The sequence below is a fragment of the Corvus kubaryi genome, unplaced genomic scaffold (genome assembly GCF_017639235.1).
Source record: "Corvus kubaryi isolate FWS band 111438036 unplaced genomic scaffold, C.kubaryi_AGA036_p1.0 74, whole genome shotgun sequence".
NCBI classification, from domain to species: domain Eukaryota; kingdom Metazoa; phylum Chordata; class Aves; order Passeriformes; family Corvidae; genus Corvus; species Corvus kubaryi.
The window spans coordinates 11,234,668-11,262,404 of NW_024582061.1; the positions used below are offsets into that span (position 1 = coordinate 11,234,668).

At 38.5% G+C, this 27,737-nt stretch overlaps 1 protein-coding gene across 1 annotated transcript; it reads left to right on the top strand.

Moving 5' to 3' along the window:
• The first annotated feature begins 12,347 nt into the window (after positions 1 to 12,347).
• Positions 12,348 to 27,094, top strand: DRAM1 (DNA damage regulated autophagy modulator 1). The gene is made up of 7 exons (XM_042051095.1): positions 12,348 to 12,602; positions 18,540 to 18,607; positions 19,808 to 19,950; positions 21,736 to 21,913; positions 22,936 to 22,994; positions 24,339 to 24,431; positions 25,791 to 27,094. Exons 1-7 carry the CDS (start codon positions 12,445 to 12,447, stop codon positions 25,833 to 25,835), a joined length of 744 nt encoding a protein of 247 aa, XP_041907029.1. The 5' UTR covers positions 12,348 to 12,444; the 3' UTR covers positions 25,836 to 27,094.
• Positions 27,095 to 27,737: the final 643 nt, after the last annotated feature.

The window sequence follows — 27,737 nt, forward strand, 5'->3', positions numbered from 1 at the left end:
GCAGGTTTGTTGCAGAGCCAGTTTGGCCCCTGAAACAGACAAGGTCCTGCACAAGACTGACTTTCTGAGCTTTGGGGTAAAACAGTAGGTTCAAGGGGGATATCGATATGTGGTAGGCGGTTCGGGAAGGCTGTACCTTCCCTGTACCTCAGCCAAAGGGAAAGGAACAGGGCACCATGTGGCCGGGAGCTCAGGATAGAAGGAGGCTGTGCCCTCCAAAACCTCGAGAGAGAAAACTCCATGGGTGTGTGCCCCGGTGGGCTCTCTCCCTTTATTCGAATAAAGTTGCAGGACTCCTCTGTCTCCTTTTTGGACATAAACCTCTGGCATTTGTGGATTTTCCTGACAATGGGCCATGGGACAGGATGGCAAATTCACCAGGGCTTACCTGCAGAGCCTCAGAGCTCACCTCATAGTGCTGTGTTCCTCCTCCTTATGGTGTGTTATCAGTCTGATAATACTTATTTGGCCCTTCATGATAACCCAGCCTTCCAGTCTTGGTACACAGAAAATTTCTCAGCTAGCTAAATTTCTCTCCTGTTGTGCACAGCCAGCACTTTCTCCTTCACATGTTCTCACCAATGTGCCAAAGTACAACCCTCGGGGAGTATAATCTTTACATATTCCCTCACCTGCCCCTCCTGCTCAAGCACTGTGCTATTATTATTAAGCTATTATTACTCAGCTATTATTACTGCCTAGCAGCATCTCTTTACCACTGCCTACAGCACTGTGCCGGCAGTACCGGTGATGGCCTGGAATTCTGAGTCAGCAGACTGAGGTTTTCATTGAGAACTGAGGTATAGCACACATGCAGATTATGAGAAGAACCCCTATTTCTGGTCAAAAAGATCTATTTCTGGTAAACAATCCAGCGTAAATGCAGAAATGAAAGTGAATGTGCTGAAAAGATGAAACTGAGAGATATATCACCAATGTAAAGCAGAAACCAGTCAGGGGAAGCCAAATTTCTTCAAGACCTGGATTAATAATTAAAACAAAGTGTGAGATGATACATTTATACAGACCAATAAATACTTCCATATGACACCAATATGGTAAAACCATTAAAATTCACAAAATCTTTAAATTATTTTAAAAAGTATCAGACAAAGTATACCAGTAGACACAGAGATATAAAAAGGTGCTGAACAAATCATGACGGCACTATATCTGTCCTTTCTTGTAGAGTACTTATATTCAAGGAATATATATTTAAAGTGGAATAGGTGCATGAAAAGGAACAACCAGAACCTTCCTTCTAAAAAGACACTAAAATGTTTTGACTTGTTCACATCACAGAAATGAAGATCAGAAACTTACTTAAATTAAATGCAATACTGTCACCAGGTTAAAACAAAACAAAGGAAAACCCAAAGCAAACAAAACAAAACAAAAAAGGGAGACAAAACCATGTTCTGGAATATATTTCAAATAGGAATAGAGGAATATATTTCAAATAGGAATAGCTTTGAGAGACAGCCTAACCAATTTGTGACAGGAAACACGACTCTATACTCCAGATGTTCCCCTATATTCCATTTTTCCATGGACTCATACACTCTTCCCGTCTTCAGTCCACCCAAGGTTTAATTATTCCGGAGAAACAAGGTTGTTTAGTCAGGAGAAGAGGAGGCTCAGGAGGGATCTCATTGCTCTCTACAACCATCTGAGAAGAGGTTGTAGTGAGCTGGGAGTTGGTCTCTTCTGCCATGTCTCAAGTGAAAGAATGAGAGGAAATGGCCTCAAGTTGTGCCAGGGGAGGTTTAGATTAGGTATTAGAAAAAAATTGTCTCTGAATGACTGGTCAGGCACTGGAATAAGTTGCACAGGGAGGTATTAGAGTTATCGTCCCTGGAAGTGTTCGAGAGGCGTCTGGATGTCGCACTTGGGGATGCATTTTAGGGGTGATTATGGTGGCTTGATGGTTGGACTGGATGATCTTTAAGGTCTCTTCCAACCTTGATGATTCTGTGATTCTGTGAAAGGCATGGAAAATGGATGAAAACAAAGCCACCCTCAGCTTGCTAATGAACAGCAAGCTATTAAGGTACACATAGCAGATGCAGCTCAAGTACCTTCTGAGACAATCTGTCCAAGGTGCTGGGATTATTCTATGTCTGTCACTAGAAATTATTTCCAAGATCAAAACCAGGAACCAGATCAGAGGCCTTGTTGCAGCTGTCTTTGTAGGCATGTGTCTGAAAGGAGGAGGGCTTAGGCCAAATTGTTCTGTTTTCACATTTTATCCAACGCACTGCTTACGCAATTCTCCAGGTGAGAACTTTATCATTGCATCCAAGAGCAGGATATTTAACTTTATCCATTTCTCCCAGTCACTGTAGATGCAAATGAACCCAGACATTCTGCTAGGAGCAATAAATTCCACTAGATGTCAGGATATGTAAAAATTAGGCACTGCTATTATAATCCAATGTATACTTAAGGGCCTTGCCAAGTCATTATCCATGTAAAGCATTGGGCTCTTGGGATAATCTACTTGACTGTTCTTGTATTTGTATTAACTCAAAGGTGCACGTAGCAGCACTCAACACAAAGGCATGCCTCCTGTGGATTATGATGTAATCTAAATAAACTGTCAAATAGCTATAAACACGCTTTATCTTGATCCTGATTTTCTGCAAGTTGCCTTCACCAACATTTTTTCTCTCTTAGAAAACTCTGAATTTTTGATATTTTTCTTACTACAGTTAGACCTTTCTAAGAGGGGGTAGAAGCTACTTTGAAAAGGAAAGTAATATCTACTTTCTTTCAACAGGAATGGAGATTCTGTAATGCTCAAAATCTTGAGGAAGGCAGAACTTGTTACTGGGCATGGTAAACTTGTCCAGTAGTAGCTCTTTCCAGGTCTTTTGCATTCTAATTTGCTGGGAAAGGAGAACAGTAAGAGCTAAATATCTGAGGTAACAGTGTCATTATCTTTGGTTGAAGCAGAAGACCAGAAATAATCAACAAAGCATCGCAAGCTTCTCTGTTAGCCAAGAATATTATTCACTGCACATTCCATGAATCTTGTTCTAAAGAAAAGAGAATTAACATCATCAGAGGTTTCCTGTATTCATCTCTGTACGGTCTCTTTCATAAACATGAATTAATCTTGTAGCACTTCTGTGAGAAAAAAATTACTGACCGCAAAGGTAAAGACAAAAATCAGCAAGTTTGATGCCTGTTCCACTTTAAGTCTGAATTTTCACAATACAGGAGATAACTCGTAGTACTCTGAAAGCTCAGCACTTCACTCTTAGGGATTTTGGTTTCCTTTGTGAATGCTCTGAACTTCTGAGCATTCTAAGGTGTCTCAAGTCAGGCAAGTAAAAGCTCAGAATAGAGGGGTAGTGACTTGTCTGTCGAGAGTTTGTTTGAAGTAACTTGGCTATCATCAGAGAACAGTTTTGCAGCAGAGACAGGGGCCAATTTATATTTGCTTATTGTATTTATGCAGCCATCATTTGTATTCCTGCCCTATTCACTAGATAGATCTACAATAGATCTACTAAGAACTTTTTCTAAATCCTAGAAGTTCTTCTACACATCTGTGAACAGGCTTGCCCAAGAATGGAGAGAAGGAAAAAAGTCAATTATTTCACCACTCACTCTTGTAATGCACATGCTCAGAAGGATTAAAGTTTTCAAAAGCTCACATAAAAGCATCTAAATTCCTATTGATTTTAATGGCAATCTAGAAAACTGCCTAAACATCTGTTCCATTATTACCTTTGTGCATTTGGTCTGAAGAGTCTTTATTTAGTAACATTTAAGGAAAGAAAAATGTAATAAATGCTGTTTTATTAACATAAAAATAATCCAGAAATCCTAATTTTTGCTTGGTTGTCAATAACTACCATTGAAGTTACATCTCATCATCATGCATGAATGGCACATGTGAGTATGCAGGGGAGCTTTGTCCTGTTCAGCAGAAGATGAGTACCAGTGAGGCCTTGCTAGTGCGGACATCAGCGCAGGTTACCTGAGCTCCTGGGATGAAGCACAGAGTTGATAACCCACACTGAAAACTGTGTTGCCAGATTTTCTCAACTCACACAATCTGCAGCAGCTGGGGTAAAATTAATGTGACGTTTTGGCAGCCAGAACCTACAGCCCCTCTCCACAGCTCTGGCCCGTTTCTTTCCTGCCAAAGCCCCCCAAAGGTTTCTCTGTTACACTTTCATGTTCATTTACTATATTAACATGCTCTTAAGGACCAGCTTCTCTAAGCATTTAAGTATTTTCTGTGCACCTAGGAGCCAACAGAGGATTTTGTAGAGAGCTAGGCCCTATAGAGCAGTCAAAACAAGCTGGTGTGCTTGCCAGTACTTTGAAGAGCTGCATGAGCACTTTCTATGGAAAGGAACTGGGTGATAATAGGGCCTCCTAGGACTTCTCTCCCTGCCACTCCACCCCTGCCAAAAACTGTAATATCTATGCTTCTGAAATTTAAAGCAGTAGCCTTAGGCATACTGGAATTAATAGCTTGGTATGGCACTGTGAATTTGGTAGCACCACTATCCATCAAATACAATAATTAAATCACGAGTCACTCAGAACATAAAAGAATAAAAGACAGTGACTGAGCAATGTTCTATCCTTCAACATATAATCTCGTTTTGGCTCCCATTTATAGAGCTCTCAGCCTTTGGTGAGACTCAATCCCACTGATACTACCTCTAAAATAGATATTGAATATAAGTGATCGGTTTCTGAGAGACACTGTTAGACCTTGCTGCTGTGTCTTGTAATGGATTATCTCTTAATTAGTCTGCAGTAATTTTAGCTTCATGAGCAAATGCATTCTAATTATATGCAGCTAGTGAGAGTTTTCACTTAGTACTGCAGCAAAAGTGGAGATTTTAAAGTCATGCTCAGTATTTCAGTACTTTTGAAAACCCTCAGATGTTCAGCTCCCAATCCTCTGGACAGGTATGCAAGGAACATTTATGACTCATTACTTGAAAATTGTGTTGATAAAATATAGAATCCTTTTTTTTTTTTTTTTTTTTCTTCAGACTCCATTTTTCCACTGTCCCCATTTCTTTACAGGAAAAAAAAAATCTCTTAAACATCAGTTCCTTCCCTTTCCACTTCCTTTTTATTTGTGCAGATACTAGAAAGGACATTTACAATAATCTGAAGAGCATGGCTGGTAAAAATGATGTATAACTAAAGAGAAAATAGTATTATCTTAGAAACAGATGAAAAAGCAGTGCCTAGAGAGCAAAGGACTGGAACAATGCCATTTCAAAAATCTCTGAAAGTGAGCATCTAGATGCAGCTGAGGCAGCATGTGCACCTGGCAGCAAAATCAGATTTTCTAAGCATAATATTCGCCAACATTTTACTCTGAAAGATCTGTTATTTCCTGCACACTTCAAACTAAAATAATAAATGCTTGCAGAAAGCCAGAAGAAACCTTTTGAAACTCTGCAGAATCTGGCATTTGCTCTTGGTTTTGGTTGGTTTGGGGCTTTTTTTGTTTTTGTTGGGGTGTTGGGTTTTTTGCCCTTGGTTTTCTTTATAGAAAGCCCTTGCTTTTTAAAGAGATATACTCTTAGCAATGGTAAAATAAAATTTAAATAGACTGTGGCCTTCAAACCAAGTCATATCTGTATGTCTGTTTCCAAAGTCCCTAATGAAGTGGATGAAAGACCCTGGAAAATCTCCCCAGGCCGTGTTTTAATATATTGAATGTATATTAGGAAATATATGAATGTAACCTTATTTTCTAAATATTAGATTTCATAATTCTTTTTGAAAATATACAGTTAGAGTTCATTATCTTTGATATTTAATTATCATTCTAACTAGAGTAGAATACAACAGAGTAGAATAGAATTTCTCACAGTAGCCTAGTTCTATGAAATGTTGGATTATTCTGAAGAGTAAAAAGGTATCATTTTTTATTTTAACATTAGAAACACAGGGCCTTTAGTACACTGATGGCATTGTCATATGATAGTGATGGAATTTACGTTTCTTTCGTTAATCCTGCCAGGTTGCAATGGCAGAGAGGACAGACTGTATAGATTTGATGGTTGGAATGGGCAGGGTTGTCTTTTAAATCCACTCAGCAGCACACAGAAGAAAATAATGAAGGTGCTTTCAGTGAAGAACAGTGGTCAGTAAGATTTTGTGGCTGTATGAAATAACATGTACCTTTTACATCACAGTAGTGAGGTGGAGGCTCAGAACATTAGAAGAGCATCTAATTTTGGTTAGTTAGCTCTCCATCATTTGGTACGGATCACAGTATCAGACAGAAGGATTAAATAGTTAAAGGACCTCTTTAGGATGAACCATTTCCTTTGATGGTTGAAAATATACTTTTTATGTTTAAAAATGCTTAAGAGACTACATAGAGAGTAGAGTGGAAATAATTGCTAAAATCTTTTTGGGAAAGCCATATTAAGTGTTGCTCTTCACATCCATTTTATTTCAGAACACGGAGACATAGAATCGTTTAGGCTGGAAAATACCTCTAACACCATCGAGTCCTGCTGTTAATTGCTGTTCATGAGTGTGAAGGAGCTGGTACAGACAAAGACACAGGTATAGTTCATGATCTTTTCTCTGGGACTCCTGGGTTGCACCCACTTTTCCTCAATCCAAAGTTTCTCAAACAAATAAGAAGCAGTGATGCTCCCACAGGTTATTGCAGTGCTCATTGCCAGCTATAAAGCTGAGTATTTGTTTATGCCTCATGATATTGATTTCAATGCATTTTTACTGAACAAGAACAATCCTTCTGTCTTTATTCCATATTATTTGTGGTCGTAAAGAATTAGCTATGCAGCATGAACCTTTGATGCAGAAGAACTATGAAGGACATGGACAAAGGCCAAGAAATGATGGAAAGAACAGTTTGTTAAAACTGAAAAGACAAAGTTGGACACAATATTTAGGTTTTGTAAAACTACATTTCACTAAGTGTGTATGTTTGCTACCCATATGTATCAGCTGGAATCAAGCAGTTTCAACATAAAGAGATTTCACAATATTACCCTGAAGCACTCTCTCTGTATATATATATGTATAGCAGCTCTCTCTGCCCTGTTAGACCTTGGTGTCAGCTGGGGCCAGACACACAAGAAGGAACCTCATGAAAGAAGCAAACAGTAATTCAGCCAGCAATGTGCAAAGCATGGTATACAGGAAGAAATAACTGAGTGCCTTGTATTTAGCAGTATGGTGTTATAAAAGTAGACAAACCAACACCCATAAATTGTGCTGGTAAATCTAGATTAACATATGGAAATAGAATCTGATTTTTCAGCAGTGAGTACTCCCCATTTTCAAGAGGTTTTGTGTTGGATGTAGCCACATCATTAGCCACTTCTGATGTTGAGAAAAAAGATATTTTGAAAGCTTTTCCTAGGATTGATCAAATTCTCTCTGTTTAGAGTCTGAATCCTTTAATCCCTTTGCATTCTAATTTAACTCAGGTCATGAATTTCATTACTTTCTCTTAATCTTCAGCAAGCAACTTACTGTCAGCTACTGTGTACCACTAAGAAAACTGCAAAGGTATTTCTTTCAGATGGCAAGGCCACATAAAAAGCTCCCATTTCACTTTGAATGATTTCCTTTTCACTAAAAATGTGCTTCTACAAAAATGTACTGCCAAAATTATCAAAATGCCAGAGCCAAATTCTCCCACTAACTGCTTCAGCATGTTCACTACCTCATTTAGAATGAAGGATAACAAAGCCACTGAAGAATGGTTCATTTGCAGCTTAACAGTCTCTTTCTTGCCCTTTATATCCCATGTCAGCCTACAGCTCATGCATTCTGGAAACAAAGATTTCTCCCAATAAACATTTTATTTGAAAAAATATCCCCCAAAAAGTAACTGAAAATAGACAGTGGAGTGGGATACAAATATGCAGCTAGCAAGAATTTCTCTTGCTTCTTTCCAGTCCCATGAGATATTTTTCTCTCTCACTGAAGATATCAGTAGAATTCTATAAGCTATGAGCACCTGTGACCTTGTAAAGCTTTGTTTATAGTACAGTAGAAAAATATTTTGACAATGGATGTTTTAGGATTTTAGCCAATCACCCCAAGGGGTGGCTGATCCTTTGACCAATTAGACTGTAAAGAAAAAAGTCTATAAAAGAGTTGTAAAATAATTAAAATAGATCAATCTTGCTGCACAATTCCTGCCTGCTGGATCTTCTCTTCTCCTCCCTACCACTGCAGGACAGTGATAGTGATAGTGGAGTAGTAAAAAAAAAAACATATTGAGAACCAGTCTTTAGAAATTCTGGAATAAACCTTTTCACATTTTCACACCTCATCATTATTGCAAGATATTAATCTGTCCTGCACCAGAGGAAGCTTCTATTCTTTTTTTTTTTTTAACAGATGAAATTACACAATTTCAACCCAGTAGTTACCTCTCTTCATTCTTAAGGGACCCGCCAATTTTTGACTAGTCTGATTTTTTGACAGTTGAGACATCTTTTACCTGCATTTTGGTTAGACATATAGATAAAATCTAGCTACCTACAGAGGGGACCCAAAACAAATGGGACAAATTAAACTGTCTTTTAAAGAGTAACACCTGAAAACTGCTTTATAACTAAATCACTTTACCTTTTAGAAATATTAACATCATGCCATGAATGCCTCACAGTGTAAGATTTCACAGATGTTGTGGGTTGTTACTACTGCTATTCCAAACTTCGTGTCAGAAGTGAGAATAGTTTACACATGCTTTTGTTACTGAGAGAAGGTTACAGATATTGGTACGTGACCAAAGAGGAAGTAAAGAGATACCACAAACCAGCTTGAACTCTTCACACAGTAATCTGAAGAAATTACAAGTAGTGTACTGATTCCTTCTGTAAATGCATTTCTGGTGCAACCTGTGTTAATAAACCAGTTCATAACCAGTTGTTAATAAAAATTATTTAGGCATTACATTCACAGATCAAGGCTGCTTTTTTCCTAGTGCTTGTGTGTAGCAAAAGATCTCAAGAAGTAACTGAACTACGTCTCTCTTGCTCTTGTTCAAAACTTTTATTGCTTACAATTTTCTTGTCTCACTTGTTCTTCCATCCTTCCCTCTTCCAGCAAGTTCTTTACCAAATCAGGGAAGTAAATGCTACTGGAACTGTTCTGCGCAGTTTCAATGTAAACACCATGCAGAGATATAAAGACCAACATGTTTGGGGAAGAGGAGTCTTCTAACTACATCTTTCATGTTATAGGTAATTTCATGATGAATGAGTTTGGAAAATAGCCATGTGATAAAGAATACTCTTATAAAATAAATATAAAATCCATGGAAACCAGATTTTGATTGAAACAGGAGAAAAGAGGGGATAGAAGTACCAGCAGCATAGGCTATTTTAGATCTTTCATTATTATTTCCATTATTATCTTTTCCAGTCACTGGCATGGACATTATTATTTGCACATATTGACATATCTATTTTTCTAATAATTCTAATTTGAAGGAGTCTGACCATTTTGTTAAATGACAGAATCATAGATTCACATAAGGGTTTGGTTCAGGAAGGACCATAAAGATGTCCTAGTTTCAACCCCATTCCCATGGGCAGGGACACCTTCCATTAGACAAGATTGCTCAAAGTCCCATCCAGCCTAGTCTTGAACACTGCCCAGGATGGGGCATCCACAACTTCTCTGGCCAACCTGTGCCAGTGCCTCACCACCCTCAGAACAGAAAATTCCTTCCTAATATGTAATCTAAACTTACCCTCTTTCTGTTTAAAGCCATTTCCCCTTGTGCTGTCACTACAGATCTTGGTAAAAAGTCTCTAGCTGTCTTTCTTCTTCACCCCATTTAAATAATGAAAAGATACAATGTGTTGTCCCTGGAGCCTTCTCTCCTCCAGACTGAACAACCTCAGCTCCCAGAATCACAGAGTCACAGAATCACCAGGTTGGAAGAGACCTCTAAGATCATCGAGTCCAACCCATGCCCTAACACCTCAACTGAAAGGTGGCACCAAATGCCACATCCAATCTTTTTTTTAAAATCACCATGGGATGGTGATTCCACCACCTCCCAGGGCAGACAATTCCAGAACTTCACCATTCTTTCCATGAAAAACTTTTTCTCTCTCTGCCTTTCTTCAACAAAAAAGGTGCTCCATCCCTCTGATCATTTCTGTGGTCCTCCTCTGACCCAAGGCCTTTCTTGTGCAAGGGACCCCAGAGCTGGATGCAGATAGGTGGGATCTCACCAGAGCAGAGCAGGGGGGCAGGATCACCTCCCTCAGTTTTCTGGTCATGCTTCTGTTGACACAGCCCAGGATACACCTGGTTTTCTGGACTGTAAGTGAACACTGTCAACTTGTATCTAATTTTTCATCTAAAAAATCTAAATTAAGAGCTAAATTAAATCCGTAGTTATTTTATATTTTTATACTGCTAGGGTTTTAATATAACTTACTGAAAACAAAACAAATTAAAATACCTAGACCTTCTTTGAAATACCACACTAGCGTTCTCAAGTCCAGTAAATAAAATTACTCCTCCCAAGTTTGTGAGTAACCTGTATTTTTTAGTCTGTGCAGCTTCTAATGATCTTTAAAGAACATACTAATGCTTCGGATAAAAACCAATTAAAGATCACTGCTCAAATTATATGTTGTTACTGACTACCTTCTACAACAAAATCACAAAGAAAAAGAAACATCCCATGAGCTGCAATAAATGTTTACATAGCAACAAAGAGCCTTTGCTAGTGATCACCAAACAGTAAGTTGCCACCTGCTTGAGCCAAACATGTGTCTTTTTCTTTCACTCCAAATAGTGTTCAGGCACTTAAAAGTCATGTGAGTAATAGAAATACTCAACTCACACTTAAGAGTAATTTATTTACTACTTACAAAACTAAAGAAGTACAAAGAACTTGCAGAACTGTGGATGGAACATTTTTCTAACAATGTGACTTAAATGTTGATGCAGTAAAAAAAAGTGAATTCCATCCTCTTTCTGCAAGGGACTAAACCAGAATACTGAATTACTGACACATAAAAAAGTAAAATTCTACTTCTGTAAATATAATGAACATCAAGGTGTTTCTGCAGTTCATTTATTTACCAAAGAGACTAGATTTATTTCCTGTATACTATTTCATTGATTTTCTGTTTCAAGAGGAAAGAAACCCAAGATACCTGATATTGAGGCATTATTAAACAGACATTTTTAAAACAGCATATTAAGACAGTTCAAATATTAGTTCTCTTCCATTATTTTTGCACCTTTAACGCAAAGAGAAATAAACCCGTTCTTTCAATCAGAAATTTCTGTCACTCAAAACTACTAGAAGACAGATTAGCTGTGGAAATATGAAGCATGAATTTGTGGTGTGGTGAATGTTAAGAACATGAGCAACTTGCTACTGCCAAGAAGAAGGTTGTAGAGTACCTCCAGTCTTAGTGGTAGAATAATTTTTTTATTACTTTTCTGTACTTGCATTGAGATATACTGTCCCTAGTCCTTTTATTTCATTTGTATCTCCCTTCCTAAAAAGGCATGCCAAGTACTTACCTTGTGTGCATCCACCACAGGGAATGTGCACCGAAGGCAAGACTCTCAGTACTCAGGGAGAGAGGCAGAGCATTCACATACATGTCTTGGCAGCAGAATGGTGACCTTGAGTTCAGATGTTGGTTTGAAAGGCAGATAACTACAAACAGTCGAAGAAAACACAAACAACCTTAACAGATTGTCCATGGCTTCAGGCTAAACCAAAGCGAAAATGCTGAACACAGCATGATTTTGAATTAAACAATGGTTTCCTGCTAATCATGCGCAAAAGTGAATCTCACAGAAGATTTGCAAATCAAGACTACATTATGTGTTTGAAACGAAAGTCCAAGGCGGCTGAGGTGTGTGCAGCACCCCGTAATGGGACCTCCACAGTTTCTGACCCGGTTTCCGTGCCCCCACCGCCGCCCCACGGCCGTCGACCGGCAAAGAGCCGCTGTACTCTCACGCTGGAGCCCATTTTTAGCCTTTTTAAAGACAACTGTGAAGGCACTAGCCTCCGGCACGACCCGCAGACCCCGGCGAGCACTGCCCGGCGGCACCTCACCGCCCGCCTCCCTGCCCCGACGGGGCGTGTGCGGCCCGGAGAGCCGGCAGCGACCGGGACACGGCTTGTGGAGAGACTTTCTGCGGTCAGAAACTCTCCGAAGCGCTTCAGGCGCCGGCAGCGGTGAAAGGGGAAGGGGCCGCGGCTGTCCCCGGCTCTGCGCCGCCGTCGGGGGCGGGGAGCGCCGGGGAGAACCGAAAGTGAAGGGAAGCGAGCGCCCGGCGGGGCATCCCCGGGGCTGCGGGAGGCGCAGCGCCGCTGCCCGGCGGGGACAGACTCGCGTGGGGCAGCGCGAATGCGCCACGCGGGTCCCCGCTCCCGGGCCGTGACTCCAGGGCGCTGCCGCCCAGCTGCCGATGCCCCGGGCGGGGCAGCTGCCGGCGATGCTGTGCTGCATGCCCGGCGTGGCTTTCGTCCCCGCTTTGCTCGTCAGCTGGTCCTCGGCCGCCTTCATCATCTCCTATGCGATCGCCGTGCTGGCAGGGCACATCGAGCCCCTCGTCCCCTACATCAGGTGAGGCGGGGGCGCTGGGGGAGCGGCCGAGGTGCGGGACTTATGTGTGTGTGAGCATGGGCGATGTCCTGAGGGGCTTCCCGGAGCGAGTGGGGGGTCTCCAGGGGAGGAGATGCAGTGCGGATCCTCCCCGTGGCAGGGGGACACGCTGGGCACCCCCGGCACCCATCACACCTCTAGCACCTCGGAGAGCCACAGGACGCTGAAGCCACAGACGCTGGAGACACGATGGAAAGGACATGAAAGTTTTCTGCTGCAGCCAAGGCAGGCCTGATCCTAGAAAAACTTTAGAATGACACGGTGGAAGTGTAATTTTGTGTAACTTCAGAACTAGGCCAAAGTGCACCAGATGATGACAGGACTCGAAGCCCTGTGATGGCTTTTGCAGTACACACATTCCCACAAACACGCATTTTTTGTATTTCGCTATAGAACCAATGGGTTTAAAAGACTTCCCAAGAGACACCTGGCATCTCTTTTCTACAACCTTAGTCATTTAACTGCAATTCTGTGTAAATCATTCTTTATGTGTGGCTTATGTTAACATTTAAATCTAAACTATGAAAATGTTAGTATTTATCTCTCAATAGATTAAAGGTTAGCCAGAAATCCAAGAGTGTCTCTGATATACAGAAGATCTAAACAAGGTTTTAAAATATATCTTTCAAGATACATCTAGACCTAATTCCTTGAAGGACTTTTTGGACATGCATAATTTCAGAAGACTGCTAACCTGATTGGCATAAACAAGAAAATTTGATTGAAAATTAGGGTTTGTCATCATAGGCAAGAGTAAATGACACCACAACCCACAAGACAGCTGAGCTTCATTCAAACTGAACCAGAGAAAGTCGGGCTTCTCGCTTATATTAGCAAAACTTTTTAAGACTCTCTGCACAAATCTGGAAAGCTCTTGGAAAGCCTTGCTCTTGTACTTGAACAAATACCCTACTGCTCATCCTTGATTACATACAAAACTTCACTGACACAAAAGTGCTTGTGATCAATGCAATTTATCCATTATTAACTAACAAAAAACATTTGAGATAACTGTACATGGTTTGTGTTCAGAAATATTTTGAGATCCTGTAGTAAGAAGTTTGACAAATTGCATTTCTTATGTTGAAGCCACGTCATAGAATAAAATATATGGGACAACAGGATGTGGGTTTTTTATGTATAGTTTTGTTTGCAGTTAAGTTTTTGACAGCTCAGGTATCTTAATTGTGTCATTCTTTCTAAAAGGAATAGGCCAAACCTTCAAGCCACAACTGTACAACTCTAATGAATGTATCACAGCTGCCATAGTTATATCAACTTAATGGAATAGCTCCCAGAAAACATCATTCTTATCCTTTAGCTATGGAATCACAATAAATGTCCACATACTCTAAAATAACCCAAACAAAACAAAGACGTAAGACGCTGCACCAGCGATTCCCACTCACATTTCAGGCCCTCTGTATTTACTAGTAAAGTATTTTAAAAGCCTTGTGTATATTACATCCTTTTAACACCACATTTGGACTAAGGATATACATTGCCTTTTGGTAAAGAATGCAACAATTCTAAAGGCAACTGGTCTAAGCAAAGCATAAGAACTTCATAGAATATGGACTTGGGAATACAAGGTTTCTTTCTAAGTACTCAGGCCAATAGTCACACCATAGTTCATATTCTTAATTTGCAGGTCATTGCTTTAGCCTAAGAATCTGAATCATGTGATTTAGTAAAACTAAGAGTGATTAAAAAGAGGAAGAATGTTGCAACATTTCAGTTGTGCAATATCTTAAAATGAACTATAAAAATTAAATAGAGCTCATATGGGGAAATTCCAGTTACATAAAGGAGAAGAATATTGACAAACTTTAGTTCAACATTTCTGTAATTCTTATATACATTCCCCAAGGACTCTGTGTATACCTTGAAGTAACATTAATTTTATTTGTCTACCATGTAGCAGCTGTCACAGTGAGAGGCCACACCTATATTTGTCATTGAGGCTGCGCTAAGGTCTCATCAAGTAAACCATATAAATACATATAATACATACCCAGATAAAATGAATATAATTTTGTGTTTTCTAGCAGCTAAGTCCTAAAAGATGACAAGGTTGTGCCCAAATTAGTCCTGTTACTCCTACTACTCCAAATCCAAACCAATTTGCATGTGTTGGGGTGGCTGTTTCCTGGTTTGACTTCTCAGCGAAAGAGTAAAGGGAATTTTCCTGAAGGTATTTCCTACCAGTTCTCCTCGGGAGAAATCAGAATTCCTGTAGGTAGAATAGAATCTTCCTATTTTTAAAATCTGGGACTTCAGTTTGAAGAGAAATAGTTTATGATGGCTCTGAAGAAAATTCAGTGATGAGTCTTTTAGCCCTAAAATATTTATTCCTTATCTCCTTCACCTTCCTGTCTTTCCACTCTTCAGAAAACTGTTTATTTTTTAAATTCTACTGCATGAGATGGTGACATAAATGCTGCCATTTTCATACAGGGTTCCTCATCTTTTCCGTGGTGTTGAGCTCACCTATACACCAGCCCAAATAAGTGAGCACATTTTTGTTTCAAATATGCCATTGGCTTTTTTCTTTTTCATAAAAAGGAAGGGACTGTCACCAATACTTTTTTTGCTAATCTTTTTTTCCAAGGCAGCAGACTTGAAGAAAAATTAATATGAACCCAAGTCTTCATTCAGCTTCAGGGATTTTTTAATGGAAAATACAACATTAAGAAGATTGTGACCTTAAAAGTCCAGTGTAGTACTTTGTAAATAGATTGTAGATGTGATACAGTATTCCTGGTATGAATTTTCTTTAAAGCATAATCTAAGACTGTTGAGTTTAAAAATCCATGACAACAAAAATCACCTATAAACCTTTAGCTTGAGAAAATCTTTTGCTCAAAAATGGAGTTCAGTGCAATTCCAGGTTATTTGGATTGCTCTTATGATGTGTTCCAAGAACTTCAAATGGCTTTCTATGTGTGTGCCAATTCCATTCTCTTCTCACCTAAAACCCTTCAATAGCTTTGAAGTGATTACAGTCCTGTACTTACCACAGAGCAGTTTCTGATTTGAGAAAGTCCTTGAAGGTTGTCTCAAGTGGCCCACTTTTTAAATGGACTCCTTTGTCATGTTAATGAAAACACTCCAGAAACAAAAGGAAAAGATGAAGTTCAAGATTTTAAAATGGGCTAAATGAAACATGAATTAACATTATTTTCAGGTGTGTCAAACAAACAAAAAAGACTTAATTTACTGTTTTCATCAATTTCACTATCAAAGTGAAACAAGATTAATACAGAGTACAAGCTGGAACAAGTCTTCTGAAAGCATTACAACAAGAAAATTCAGGTGAAAAGGGATTCCTAATGCATGAGAAGTTGTAAAAACTTGTGTAAAAGCCCAGTCCAAACTTTTGTGGTCTGAGAATTTGGAACCTACCTAGTAAAAATAAATATATGAATTTTCTCTATTTTTTTTATCAGCTTTTCATAGAAAAGGATCCTTCCTTTAACCTAAGCTTCCTCCTATTGTTGATAAACCATCTTAGCAACTTTTGTTGCACAAATCCTTCTGTAACCCAGAAAGGGTTGGAGAGCAAATATGAATTTCTAAAATAATCAAGTCATTTGGGATGGTCATACTCTTCTTTCCTGAACTTAACAAAATTGTCAAAATCCTTGAGAGTGATTGCTTAAGTAGAGAGTGCTTTCTCTTTTGGGTGTTGAGAACATTCATGCTGAGGTCATTTTGGCTGTACTCAGTGGTAGCTTCAGAATCTTAGCACTGAAACCTAATCCAGCCTCACTGCTGGGATAAGGAGTATTCATCTTCTTCAATTGCATAAAAAAAATCTCTAGCTAGTACCTACTTTTCCCATCATAAACACAATCACAGAATCACTGTGATTCATCAAATGATTAGGTTGGAAAAGACCTCTGAGGTTACTGAGTCCAACCTATGACTGAACTTCATCGTCAACCAGACCATGGTACTAAGTCCAGGCTTTCCTTTACTCTTTCCAAAGACAGTGACTCCTCCATCTCTCTGGGCAGTCCATTCCAATGCCTAAACACCCTTTCTGTGAAGAAATTTTTCCTGACATCCAATTTAAATCTCCCCTGGCACAACTTGAGGCCATTTCCTCTTGTTCTATTGCTTGTTACCTAAGGGGGTGACCCCCACCTGGCTACAGCCTCCTTTCAGGTGGTTGTAGAGAACAATAAGGTCACCCCTGACCCTCCTCTTCTCCAGACTAAACATTCCCAGCTCCCCCAGCTGCTCCTCTTCAGACTGGTGCTCCTGACCCTTCCCCGTTGCCCTTCTCTGGACACACTCCAGTCCCTCAATGTCTTGTAGTAAGCACCCCAAAGTGACAACAGCCCTTGAGGTGTGACCTCACGAGAGCCAAGAACAGAGCAACCATCACTGCCCTGGTCCTGCTGGCCACACTACTGCTGATCCAGGCCAGGATGCCACTGGCTGCTTTGGCCACCTGGGCACACCCTGGCTCATGTTCAGCTGCTGTCAGCCAGCCACCCCCAGGTTCTCTTCTGCTGGGCATCTTTCCAGCCACTGTTCCCCAGCCTGTAGCGCTGCCTGGGATTGTTGTGGCCAAAGAGTAGGACCCAGCACTTGGTCTTGCTGAACCTCCTACCACTGGTCTTGGCCCACCAATCCATTCTGTCCAGATCCCTCTGCAGAGCTTCCTACCCTCCAGCAGATTGACACTCCCACTCTAGGAGAAAGGTTTGTTCTCAGAATCTTTGCTCGATTTCCACTAAACTTTGGCATTAGCTGAAACCCTTACATGTTTACATTTCTGACAGTAGAGTTCTTTGGGTGCCTCTGTTCAAACGCACTGTCCTGCCTCTTGGTGCTGCCCAGTAACAGGAAACTTAGCTCACACCCAAATTATGTAAAGATTCAAGAGCTAGATGTTTTCCATTGGCTTGACCAACAGAGCCAGATCAAACAGATATCAACTGGCCGTACATTAAAAGAAAAAATAGACATCAGAGAAGAAAAAGTAGTGCAAAGAGGTGACAATATCATAGTACTGTTCTTTCAACAGAGCACTCACCTTCTGTAGAAGAGCTCTGCTTGAGAGAGCTTGAGCCCCCGTTCTGCCAGGAGTATGTTCATTCAGTGAGGAAGGGGCATTTTTGAGGTGGGTGTTTGCACATATGTAGGGAAAACAGGGAAAAAGATTCTATGGTGAAAGTGTTCCATTTTCCGCACAACAAACATTTTGTATATATAACATTTTTCATATATATATATATATGCATGCATATACATATGTACATAAATTCTGTAGATATTCTCACACTCGTGTTCCCCCTCTCTGTCCCAGTGAACTTCTAATTATCCCCTATAAGGGTGAAGTGTTCCATCAGAAGGGACTTGCAACACCTTGGAAATAGAGTACTCTTAAGCTGTATCTACATTAGTAAATAAAACAGTTGTTAGGAACACTCCGGGGCATTGGAACAGAACTTCTCTCATAGGGTAAAGTCCTTTTAAGGAGGTTAAACCCAATTCTCTCACATCTTAAGATAGTGACTGCCATTAGATATATTTTGCTCTATCACAGTTTTAATTCAGCAGATAAAAGAAACATAACTTCTAAAATATCATTTATGTAATCATGCCATTCCTGAGCAAAGTACAGGTCTGTCACATCTTTGCATATTGCACGCAGAAAAAAGAAGAAATACAGTTCAAAGAGTATGGTTTCAAAACATGCTTTCTTTTTGAAAAGAAAGATTCTCTACTACAAATGGAGGCTAAGTGTGCAGCAGCAGATGAATTGCCTTGCACACACAGCAGCAGTTCACACAAGTTATATTTCTCTTGGGATTTCAATTGTAAGTCTCATTTATGTTTCACAGGTCTCAATTAACTTTTAATTTCTCTCTCTTCCTGCTTTAGCGACACTGGAACTAAACCTCCAGAGAGTGGTGTCTTCGGTTTTATGATTAATATTTCAGCCCTTTTAGGTATGTATAAGCTATTTGGGTTGACCAGAATGAAGAAATGAGAATTAGTGAAAGCTGCCTGCTTAAATTGCAGAAATGTATTCAGTATTCTGCAGAAAAACTACTCCACAGCCAAATGGCAGTATCAGGTAGATGTAAGTGATACCTGGAGAGTCAGGTCCTTAGGAGCAGTTAGTGCAGGCTTAGAGGCACTTGTGTCTCTTCAGAGCACCTCATCAGTGCAAAGTAGTCAACATGCTGGAAATAAAAGTGGAACAAAGATAGCATAATCACTCTGCAAAAGCTCTGATGTAGGGGAACTTTAGGTTCCAAAATGCTGCAGCAAAGGGAAGAACAGTGTTGAAGGAGCACCTGTTTTCTCCTAGCAATGTGCCTACCTCTCTACAAAATGGCTGATGTGAGGCAGGAAGTTTGGCATTTTCTATAAACTTGTAGAGGATGGAGGATCAAGAGCTGTGTACCTCTGTATACATGCAGTATTATGGCATTAAGGCAAAGTCAAAATAATATATTTTACCTTTTCTAAGGGCCTCATTCAGTCACACTATCTTGGTGTGTTTCATGTAACCTCATAGTGCCTGGGCAAAGTTACCTGATTAATTTTTCCGATTGTAGATAGATTGAAACCACGTTCTGTGTTATGGAACCGTGGAATCCAGTCTACAGCATATTATAAACTGAATGATTTCCTAATTCAGTACAGATGTTTGTCAGGAGTGAACTGCATATTAAGGACATGCATGTGGTGACTCTGCAAAAAGGAATTAATTCTTCAGACCATCCATTATAAGGAGATGTAGTTCTGGTACATGACTGCATCTCAGAGCAGAATAAAACCTCCCACTTGTAGCTTATGGTTCTTATCTCCCTGTAACATCTGTTCCTAATGTGGAATGGCAATGCCTCTGTGCCCAAAACACACAGGAGAATGGGATTTAAATTAGTGTTTTCCTTGAACTGATGTGCAGTTAGTTGTAGATAGCAATAATGTGCAATTTTAAGAGGAAGATAATGTTTAAGTTCTACCTGAAAGTTCAGCTGAAAATCACTACCTTTCTTCTTCATTCCAGTAGAGGTAAAGGTAATATTATTTACTGTATTATGCTTATAATTTTTCTGCATGTCATATGTTACAGGAAAAGGTGTTAAAATGTAAGCAATATATGACATTGAACATAACATATTTTTTTGTTTTTTCAGCTGCAATTACAATGTACATCAGATATTTATTAACAGAGAAGCAAAATGAGACATCACACTTTGTTAGGTCTTCATGCAATATGTTTACATTATGTATTGGATTGATGGGCTGCACTGGAATGGGCATAGTTGCAACTTTTCAGGTATGATCATAAATTTCATAACAGAAATGAAAATTTTTACCATTAAAAATTTCAGCTAGGTAACAGTGATTAACATTATCCCCATGTGGATACTTGGAAAATGGAGTAAGAATTTCTTGTGCTTGCCTTTTTTCATTAGCTTTACAGTGACAGATTTGTTTCCCTATACACGAGAATTTTTGCTTAGGCAGTTATGCCATTAAGGGGTTTTCTGTATGCTTGTCTTATAACAGGTCTGTACTATATGGATTTTTTTGCTGGAAAATTTTTACTATGAAGATTTGACTGTAAAAAACCTTGCTATTCCAAGTTTAGTTTGCTTATAATCAAGCAGGGCAGAATAAATCAGACTACCAAAAGCATCTGCATTTTTGACTGAATGATGGCACACTCACTAGCAGCATTTTCTACAGAATAAAGTAATCTTATCTGATGGGTTAGAACACTGAGCACAGTATCAGCCTGTTCTTTTGTGTCTGTAGGAGATGGCATAACGACATGTTAAATCTTTTGATAGAGACATGTAGAACTACTGCTTACTTTGCCAGGAAGGGTTAGGCATCTCATTACAAATCGAAGTCCACCCCTCAGTGTCTGAAAGAAAATTCAGTAGACAGAAAAAATACTGAAACAGATTATTCATTTTACCTTTTCTAGTGAGGAAGTGTATAACAGGGTAGATTCTGACACAAGTATTAGGACAATTGCACTGAAAGCTTCAGCCTAGAATCAAGTTAAATTTAATTGGCAGGCGGCTTGAGATATTGCCTTAAAATCTGTGGAAACAGCTACATTATTTATTTTAAAGGATGGTCTAACTTGGAAGATTTTGTTAAATATTATTGTGCTCATATAGTGACATGATAACATACAGAGAAAATGAAAATAAAGATTGTCAAGGCTTCAGCAGCCAGTACAGTTTTACATGTAATGGACATGGTATTTTCAGATTAAAAAACCCTCTGCCTTAGGATAGTAACTTGCCCTTTTTAGCTTTGCATCCAGGCAGTGTGTGTGGATTGCAAACACCACAGGTACTGCAGTCTATTCTAATCACACTATTTCACTTTTAAGTATCTGTGTTCTTATTGGTAAGATTTATATGTGGCACAAAAAAGAGCTGGATGATGCCTGACTGAAAGAGAAAACAAACTTGGCTTCAACAAAGAAAAGACAAATCAGGAATGCAAAATAATTTGTGAGAGTCAGGGAAGCAGAAACTTTGATCCTAAAGTTTCCAAAGGAGTTCCTTGACAGTTATAACACTGGTTCTTATCTAATCTCTGTTGTGTCTCATTGCCATTTATTGTCCATAAACTCCTTCCTCACCTAATTTCTATTTCCCCTGCTTTGACCCTGCTTTCCATGTTAAATGCAGTTTGTAGAAAGGGTTCTGAGCATGATAAAGATCTTATCTAGCTAAGCATCTCCAGCAGATTTTCGAGCATGCTTAATTGCCCAGGAAGCTGGAAATGGTGTCTTGCAAGCCTTCACTCTTTTCACTGTATATGTACAACTAGTGAGCAGTTGTACACTAGTGCTACATTCCTATCCCCATTTGCCAATAGAATAACCGAGACATGAAGAGGATGTGAGATTTGCTCAAGGTCAGGTGACTGTTTCAGGTCAGGAGATCAAAGCAAAGCTGGAATTAGAAATTGTTTCCTTAGTGTTCAGTCTAGTTCCTCTAATCAGTATGTCATGCAGAAGATTTGCATTCATGTGCACTACCTGCTAGTTTCTTCAGATAGCAGCAGCTAACCATTGTGCTGATTCTCTTTCCAGGAGCTGGCTGTTCCCAGTGTCCATGACATAGGAGCTTTGGTGGCATTTGGCTCGGGTGTTGTATACATTACACTTCAGTCCATAATCTCTTACAAGTCCTGCCCACGATGGAACACTTACTTTGTGTGTCACATAAGGATGGCCATATCTGTAATATCATGCATTGCTTTCATTCCCAGTATCCTTTATGGTATGTCCCATGGTTTTCCCTTTCTGTGTTCATGGTTTTCCTTTTAAGTTAAATCACTGATGATAAAGAATAAAAATGAGGTCACACTCCTTACTTAGGGCTCTCTAATATATATAATATAGCACATTGAGACACCATTCATAGCATAAAGATGAGTTTTGGGGGCTTCTGAAAAGCTTTATCTCTTAATTCAGTGGTATATTTAAAAACAATGCCCCAGTGTTCTTCACAGAATCATACACTAGTGAAGCTAGAGCAACTTTCCCACCTCTTTCACTTGAAGGGGAGCAGGGAGGAAGGCCTGAAAAAGGGAGCCACTGCTTCTACAGTGAACCAAACATACAGAAGTTAAAAATACAGTTGGCAAACAAGCCTAAGAAGATGAGTTTTATCATGCTGCTTGGTGTTTGGCCTCAACAGTCACCTCCCTTAAAGTCACACTGCACAACTTCCTGGCTTTTCCCTTGGCATGCTAGAATTAGAGTCTTCTCACTGATTTTATTGGCCTTGGGTGATCTGCCAGTGTTGAAAACTGATAGTGGCAGCTCATCACATGAGTCACCCAGCTCCAGCCTGCTTTTGGTTTCAGTAGCTGTGAAAGGGCTTTGAAAGAGGCCCTCAGTCTCGAGAGGAAGTTGTACAAACAGACCAAGACACCTACTGTGCACCACTGGGAATCAACGGTTCCACTTCCAGCAGTGCAGGACTCTGCTCCCACAGTTCTTGATCACAAATCTCACCTAAGTTTTGGAGTGTCTCCCTTACTGTCTATACTCTGAAAGAACCCACAGAAACCTTCATTTGTGCAGAAATGTGTTTTGATTGCTGCTACCACCTACCTTGTAATAATGTGTTTCATTTACTTGTTTTCTAAATACTTTGATTTGATATTCTGGTTGTTTAGGATCTCCTTTGCTACAGAAGGGGAAGAAGGGGGGTTTTTTTGTAAGCAGACATTTTCACTTTTACTCACTAATATTCTATAGTTTCCTTTACACTGTTTTTCCCAGTGATTGTGTTCGCTTCAAAAATTTCCATGACAAAAATTGATTGGACCCCAGGTGAAAAGGTAAAATCTTATTAGGCAGCAAGTTACCTTGTATCGTATTATTTGGGGAACGCTGTTATATTGATCTTAAAGCATTGCAAACACGTCAGAGACTTCAAACAGTACATTATCATGAACAGATTTGTGCAATGCTGGTTTCCAGTTACATCTTCACTAGAAAGATGTCTGTGGTGTGGGTAAGAAAATTGGTCACGGATGATCAGTCTTCAAAGAGTTAGACTTTCGCTTTAACGAAGAATTGCAACTTTCCCATAGAAAAAGACTACAGAAAAAAAATATTCTGGAAATTAGTTGTTCTACTTCCTTTTATAGTCAATTTTCTTGCAAATGAACTTCTCACATGAAACAAAAGTGGACCAGTTTGATTCTGTAGTTTTTGAGGTTTTTTAAAACATTGGTTTTCTCAGCTTTTTCACCCTTCTTTATTAAAGTCTTTGCTACTGTCATAAATATTTGCATCTGACCTAAGGCATACTAAAGGGGTATCTGAGTTGATTTCAGTGTTTTCAGAATGACAACTACAAAAACTAATTTTTCTTTTTGGACAAACTTTGAACTTTCTTTTTGGACAAACTTACCTCTTGAAGGGAGGTATGCAAAAACCAGGTTAAATAATGCAGACAGTGCATCCTGCTTGAAGAGCTTAATAAAAGCACACTTAGAAAATGTATTTCAACAAAGCAGTGGCAAGGCAACTGTAGATAAATCTTTGCAAATTAGACAATCTTAGTAATATCTTCAGGGATTTTGTGGGGTTTTTTGAGATGCAAGGATGAAAAAATGGTTTTTTACTGAAACAGATGGCCTATTTGTTGATGGCATGCTAAGAAACATTTTGCATTCTGTTTGTGTCTTATGACATAGGTTTTCTATGATAGTCTTAACAACAAAAGTCTTGTCAGGACTTTTTGGTCATAAAGGGTCATAAAGGGTAGCCCTCTATTTCAAAACAGGATGAGAATTTTCTCAGTATTACTGTGCTCAGTGGCTCTGAATGAAAGCTTGGAACATGGGCACTTTGGTAATGTTAACACAAGAACTCAATGTTTTCACATTCATATTATATTCAAGCTTTGTTTTGATACTGTGCTAATTGTAGTTTTCTTGTACTGCCTCTAATGTTACTGCACAAGACTTAATGCAACACATGCAACCTTGATAAATATACTCACCACTCTGTAAAAACAAAATGTGAATTGACTTTTATACAACAGAGTATTGGGATGATGAGTCATAAATCTTGCAGTACTTGTTGAATTTACAGAAGGAAATGTCTGTATCATTCCACACTTATTTTGTTTAGCTGTTTTATCTGAAAATTTGTTTTATGTCTCACTCCATCAGGATTATACTTACCACTTTATGAGTGCAATCTGTGAATGGACGGTGGCCTTTGGTTTCATCTTCTTCTTTTTAACATTCATTAGAGATTTTCAGGTTAGTATCTACATATTTTAGCAGTGACTAAGTGCTATGAATTGTATAACAACAAATGCAATAGAAAATTACCATTTTTTACCTCAGATAGATGCATCAAAGTTATACAGAAACACATTTTACCAATCGCAGAACTGATTTCTGTTTACATAATGAATATTCTCCCCCTTGATTTCAAAATCTAAAATTCAGTTTGATAGTTCAATGTGTCTTTTCTTGGAAATTAAAAGCAGTCAATTAATATGTTCTTATTTACTAATCTTTTTATAGAAAGAGGCCCTCTAAAAGTGACATAATAACACAATAAATGATGCAACTAAAACTGCATTTCTTTCTACCTGAGGGATTTTATATAATAATCCAAAGCATTTCAACCATTGATGTTTCCTTTCTTTTTAAAAACTACACATTTTGCTATATGTTTCCCGCAGTGTAAAGATTATGAAATAATTTTTGGAAAAGTATTGACACAAAAGCCTTCTGCTTTGGGTAGCTGGATTCAGAGTTAACATATATTTTTCTAACCAATAGCAAACATTTCTATGTCTGTTTAGTTTTGACTTAGTACTGAATAGACCATGGCTGTAGGACTTTTCCTTAATTAAAAAAAAATAAATTAAAAAAGAATAGAGTTAAAAAAGCTAGGTTCAGAAGTAAAAAAGCCTTTTGGAAAACAAGGTAGTTGTTCAAAATTACTCAACACACGATCTTAAAGGTATATAATTGCCTTCTAAAACTGACAGAATTATTGAAGTACCTTTCAGAAACGTATGCATCATTTAATGCGTAATTTTTGGAGGGAGGTATTTATTGCTAATCCATCACTCTCTGATGTGTGTGCATATGATTGCATCTTTTATCAAAGCTCAGACTCTTTCCTTGGCGTTAGAGATTTGCCAGACAATGCAGTAGCTCTCAGAATATTTACCAACAATCCTTAGTTGATAATTCTCCTTCATTGAAAGGAGAATTCATTCAAACATTGAAAGTTTAACTAAATATAAATATTGTGAATGTAACAAATAAGAGAAAGTGATGAAATTAAACAAAATGGAATTAAACGCAGACAGTTTAAATTAGCACGAGATCCAATGTTAACATCTCACAATGACAGAAAGAATTTTTTAGATTCTACCCTCTTTTTGTCCTAACCAGTGCTCAGAGAAAACCAAACTATTAATTCAGTAAAAACCCCCTGCCATACTCCAAGAAAAATAAGATTTTTTTTTTTAATTTTCCACAGTATTTATTTCATTTTAACATATTTTTATTTTGGTTTGTCTCATCTCCTTGTACTTTATATTGCAGAACTGTAAAATTAGCTTACCTTAAGCTGGTCTTGCTTTATTTTTCTTTTAGGGATTTTCTTTAAGGATATCAACAGAAATACATGAAGACTGCTGATAGTGAAAAAACCAATATTTTATATCTATGAATATTCTACGTTTCTTTTGACTTACAGAAAATGTGGCAGAGGGACAGGGATTGATAAGGTTGTATGGAGAACCCATGCCATTAACTCTGCAACAGCAACCACTAAAAGATTTTAAAATCTCACAGCAAAGTTCCTGCTGCCTTTTTGCAACATTTTGTAATTTTAAAAGGTTTGGTACATTAAAAATACTGTAATAAAAGCAATATCTAAAAGCACTGGAAAATCATTCAAGGACTTGATCTCCTCAGCTCTTCCATTTTGGACATATCTGTACTTTTTCATTTGCTGTAGTGTGATTAGTAGCATTAGTTTCAAACTTGAGAATGTACCTTTTGCAAAGAGGGAAGTGTAAAGGCAACGGAAATCACTAGGACTGAATTCCTACTGTTAAGTTGCAAGGGCTGTAGAGGATGGTGAGAGCAAGAATGGGCATCTTTGTTTCAAGACCAGAAATTTGAACTTAGTAGGTGGTAACACTATGCATATTTCTGATACTGGGCACTATAATGCAAATGCAAATCCTGAAAGAAATTTAAACTATATTGCTTGGAAAATGTTATCTAATCATTACTCCAGTACATGTTGTAAAAATCCACCCCTTTTTTCCTTTTATGCACTGATGGTCGTAGGAAACATAAAACAGAAGGGAGAATAGAAAGTAAATTACATTCAAGTGTTATGTATTAAAGAGAAATCTTACTGCAATTTGGTTAATATATAGCAGAATTTTCCAGCCTGTATTTTAATCTAGAATGGAGTGAAGAAGGTCTCAAAAAAAGTCTTTGGGAATGAATGGAAAATAAGAAGAGGCACCAGCAGTTTTCAGTTGTTTTATATATATCTTTTTTATATAGAAAACTGAATTAAAAAACAAACCTGGAGAGCATCTGTAGTGAAGATATTTGCTGCTGTAGTTACTTCTGTGATGAAAGACTTGGAAAGGAACTAATTGAGAAGTCAGATGTTACAAGTATCTGCAGGCAAAAGGTTCTTTCATGGACTGATTCACCACCTCCATTCAGTGCATTAACCTCTTGGTTGTCAATTAAGTACTCTGCAAATTACATTTTCCACACTATCACAGTTTATGCAGAAATATTGATGATTTTCAGTTGCTAATATCCACAAGATAAAACTAATGTGTGTTTTGGGAAGTGATGTCATCTGTTGATATTTCTTTTAATGTGTATTTTAAACTGTAATAAATTTAGCTGTTTCACAACTTAAAGAGTTGATGTTTTCTTTATCAGTTCTTCCAGATAAAAACAGTAGAAGTGTTTTTCACTGGTAGATTTGCTTTCCATAGTACCCAGGTTATCTTGCAGAGGTTCATAGCTACAACCAAGTTAAAAATCAAATCTAGGACAGACTACGTGAAGGACCTATGTCTTGCTGATTTGGTGTCCTGTAAGGGACACACATTGATTCAAGTAAAGATCATAAAGAAAATGTATACCAACCACAAAAAGTGACATCATATTATTTTCAAGGCCCTGTTAAGAAAAGACCATATTTCTTAGTGCATTGTGTACTATTCTTTTACTGCTTTTCATTCTTAGCTTTCATAAACTAAAGTATAAGAAGCTTGAAGTTGTTATTTCAAATGATAGCCAACCTTTACAGTGCTTACAGTATCCTAAAGGGAAGAAAAAAATTTTAGAGAAAGTGGCTGAATCAAGATCACCTTGTTCCCTGAAGTCAACATGTAAATTCAAGCACTGAATGAAATCCTTCCCATTTTTCTGAGCTTTATCGTGATACATTTTAATATGAGTTATATTTATGACCAAAAGAATGCACCAAGAGTGCACCTTTTATTAAATCTGTTACGTCTAAGACCTCAACATGCATTGACATGCAGATAGAGGCAA

Bases quoted from the DNA above. Each gene is read 5' to 3' on its own strand.
- DRAM1 (XM_042051095.1), top strand. From the start codon at position 12,445: ATGCCCCGGGCGGGGCAGCTGCCGGCGATGCTGTGCTGCATGCCCGGC. The intron at 19,951-21,735 runs GTATGATCATAA...TTCTCTTTCCAG, and splicing joins GCATAGTTGCAACTTTTCAG to GAGCTGGCTGTTCCCAGTGT. The intron at 21,914-22,935 runs GTATCCTTTATG...TGTTTTTCCCAG, and splicing joins ATGCATTGCTTTCATTCCCA to TGATTGTGTTCGCTTCAAAA.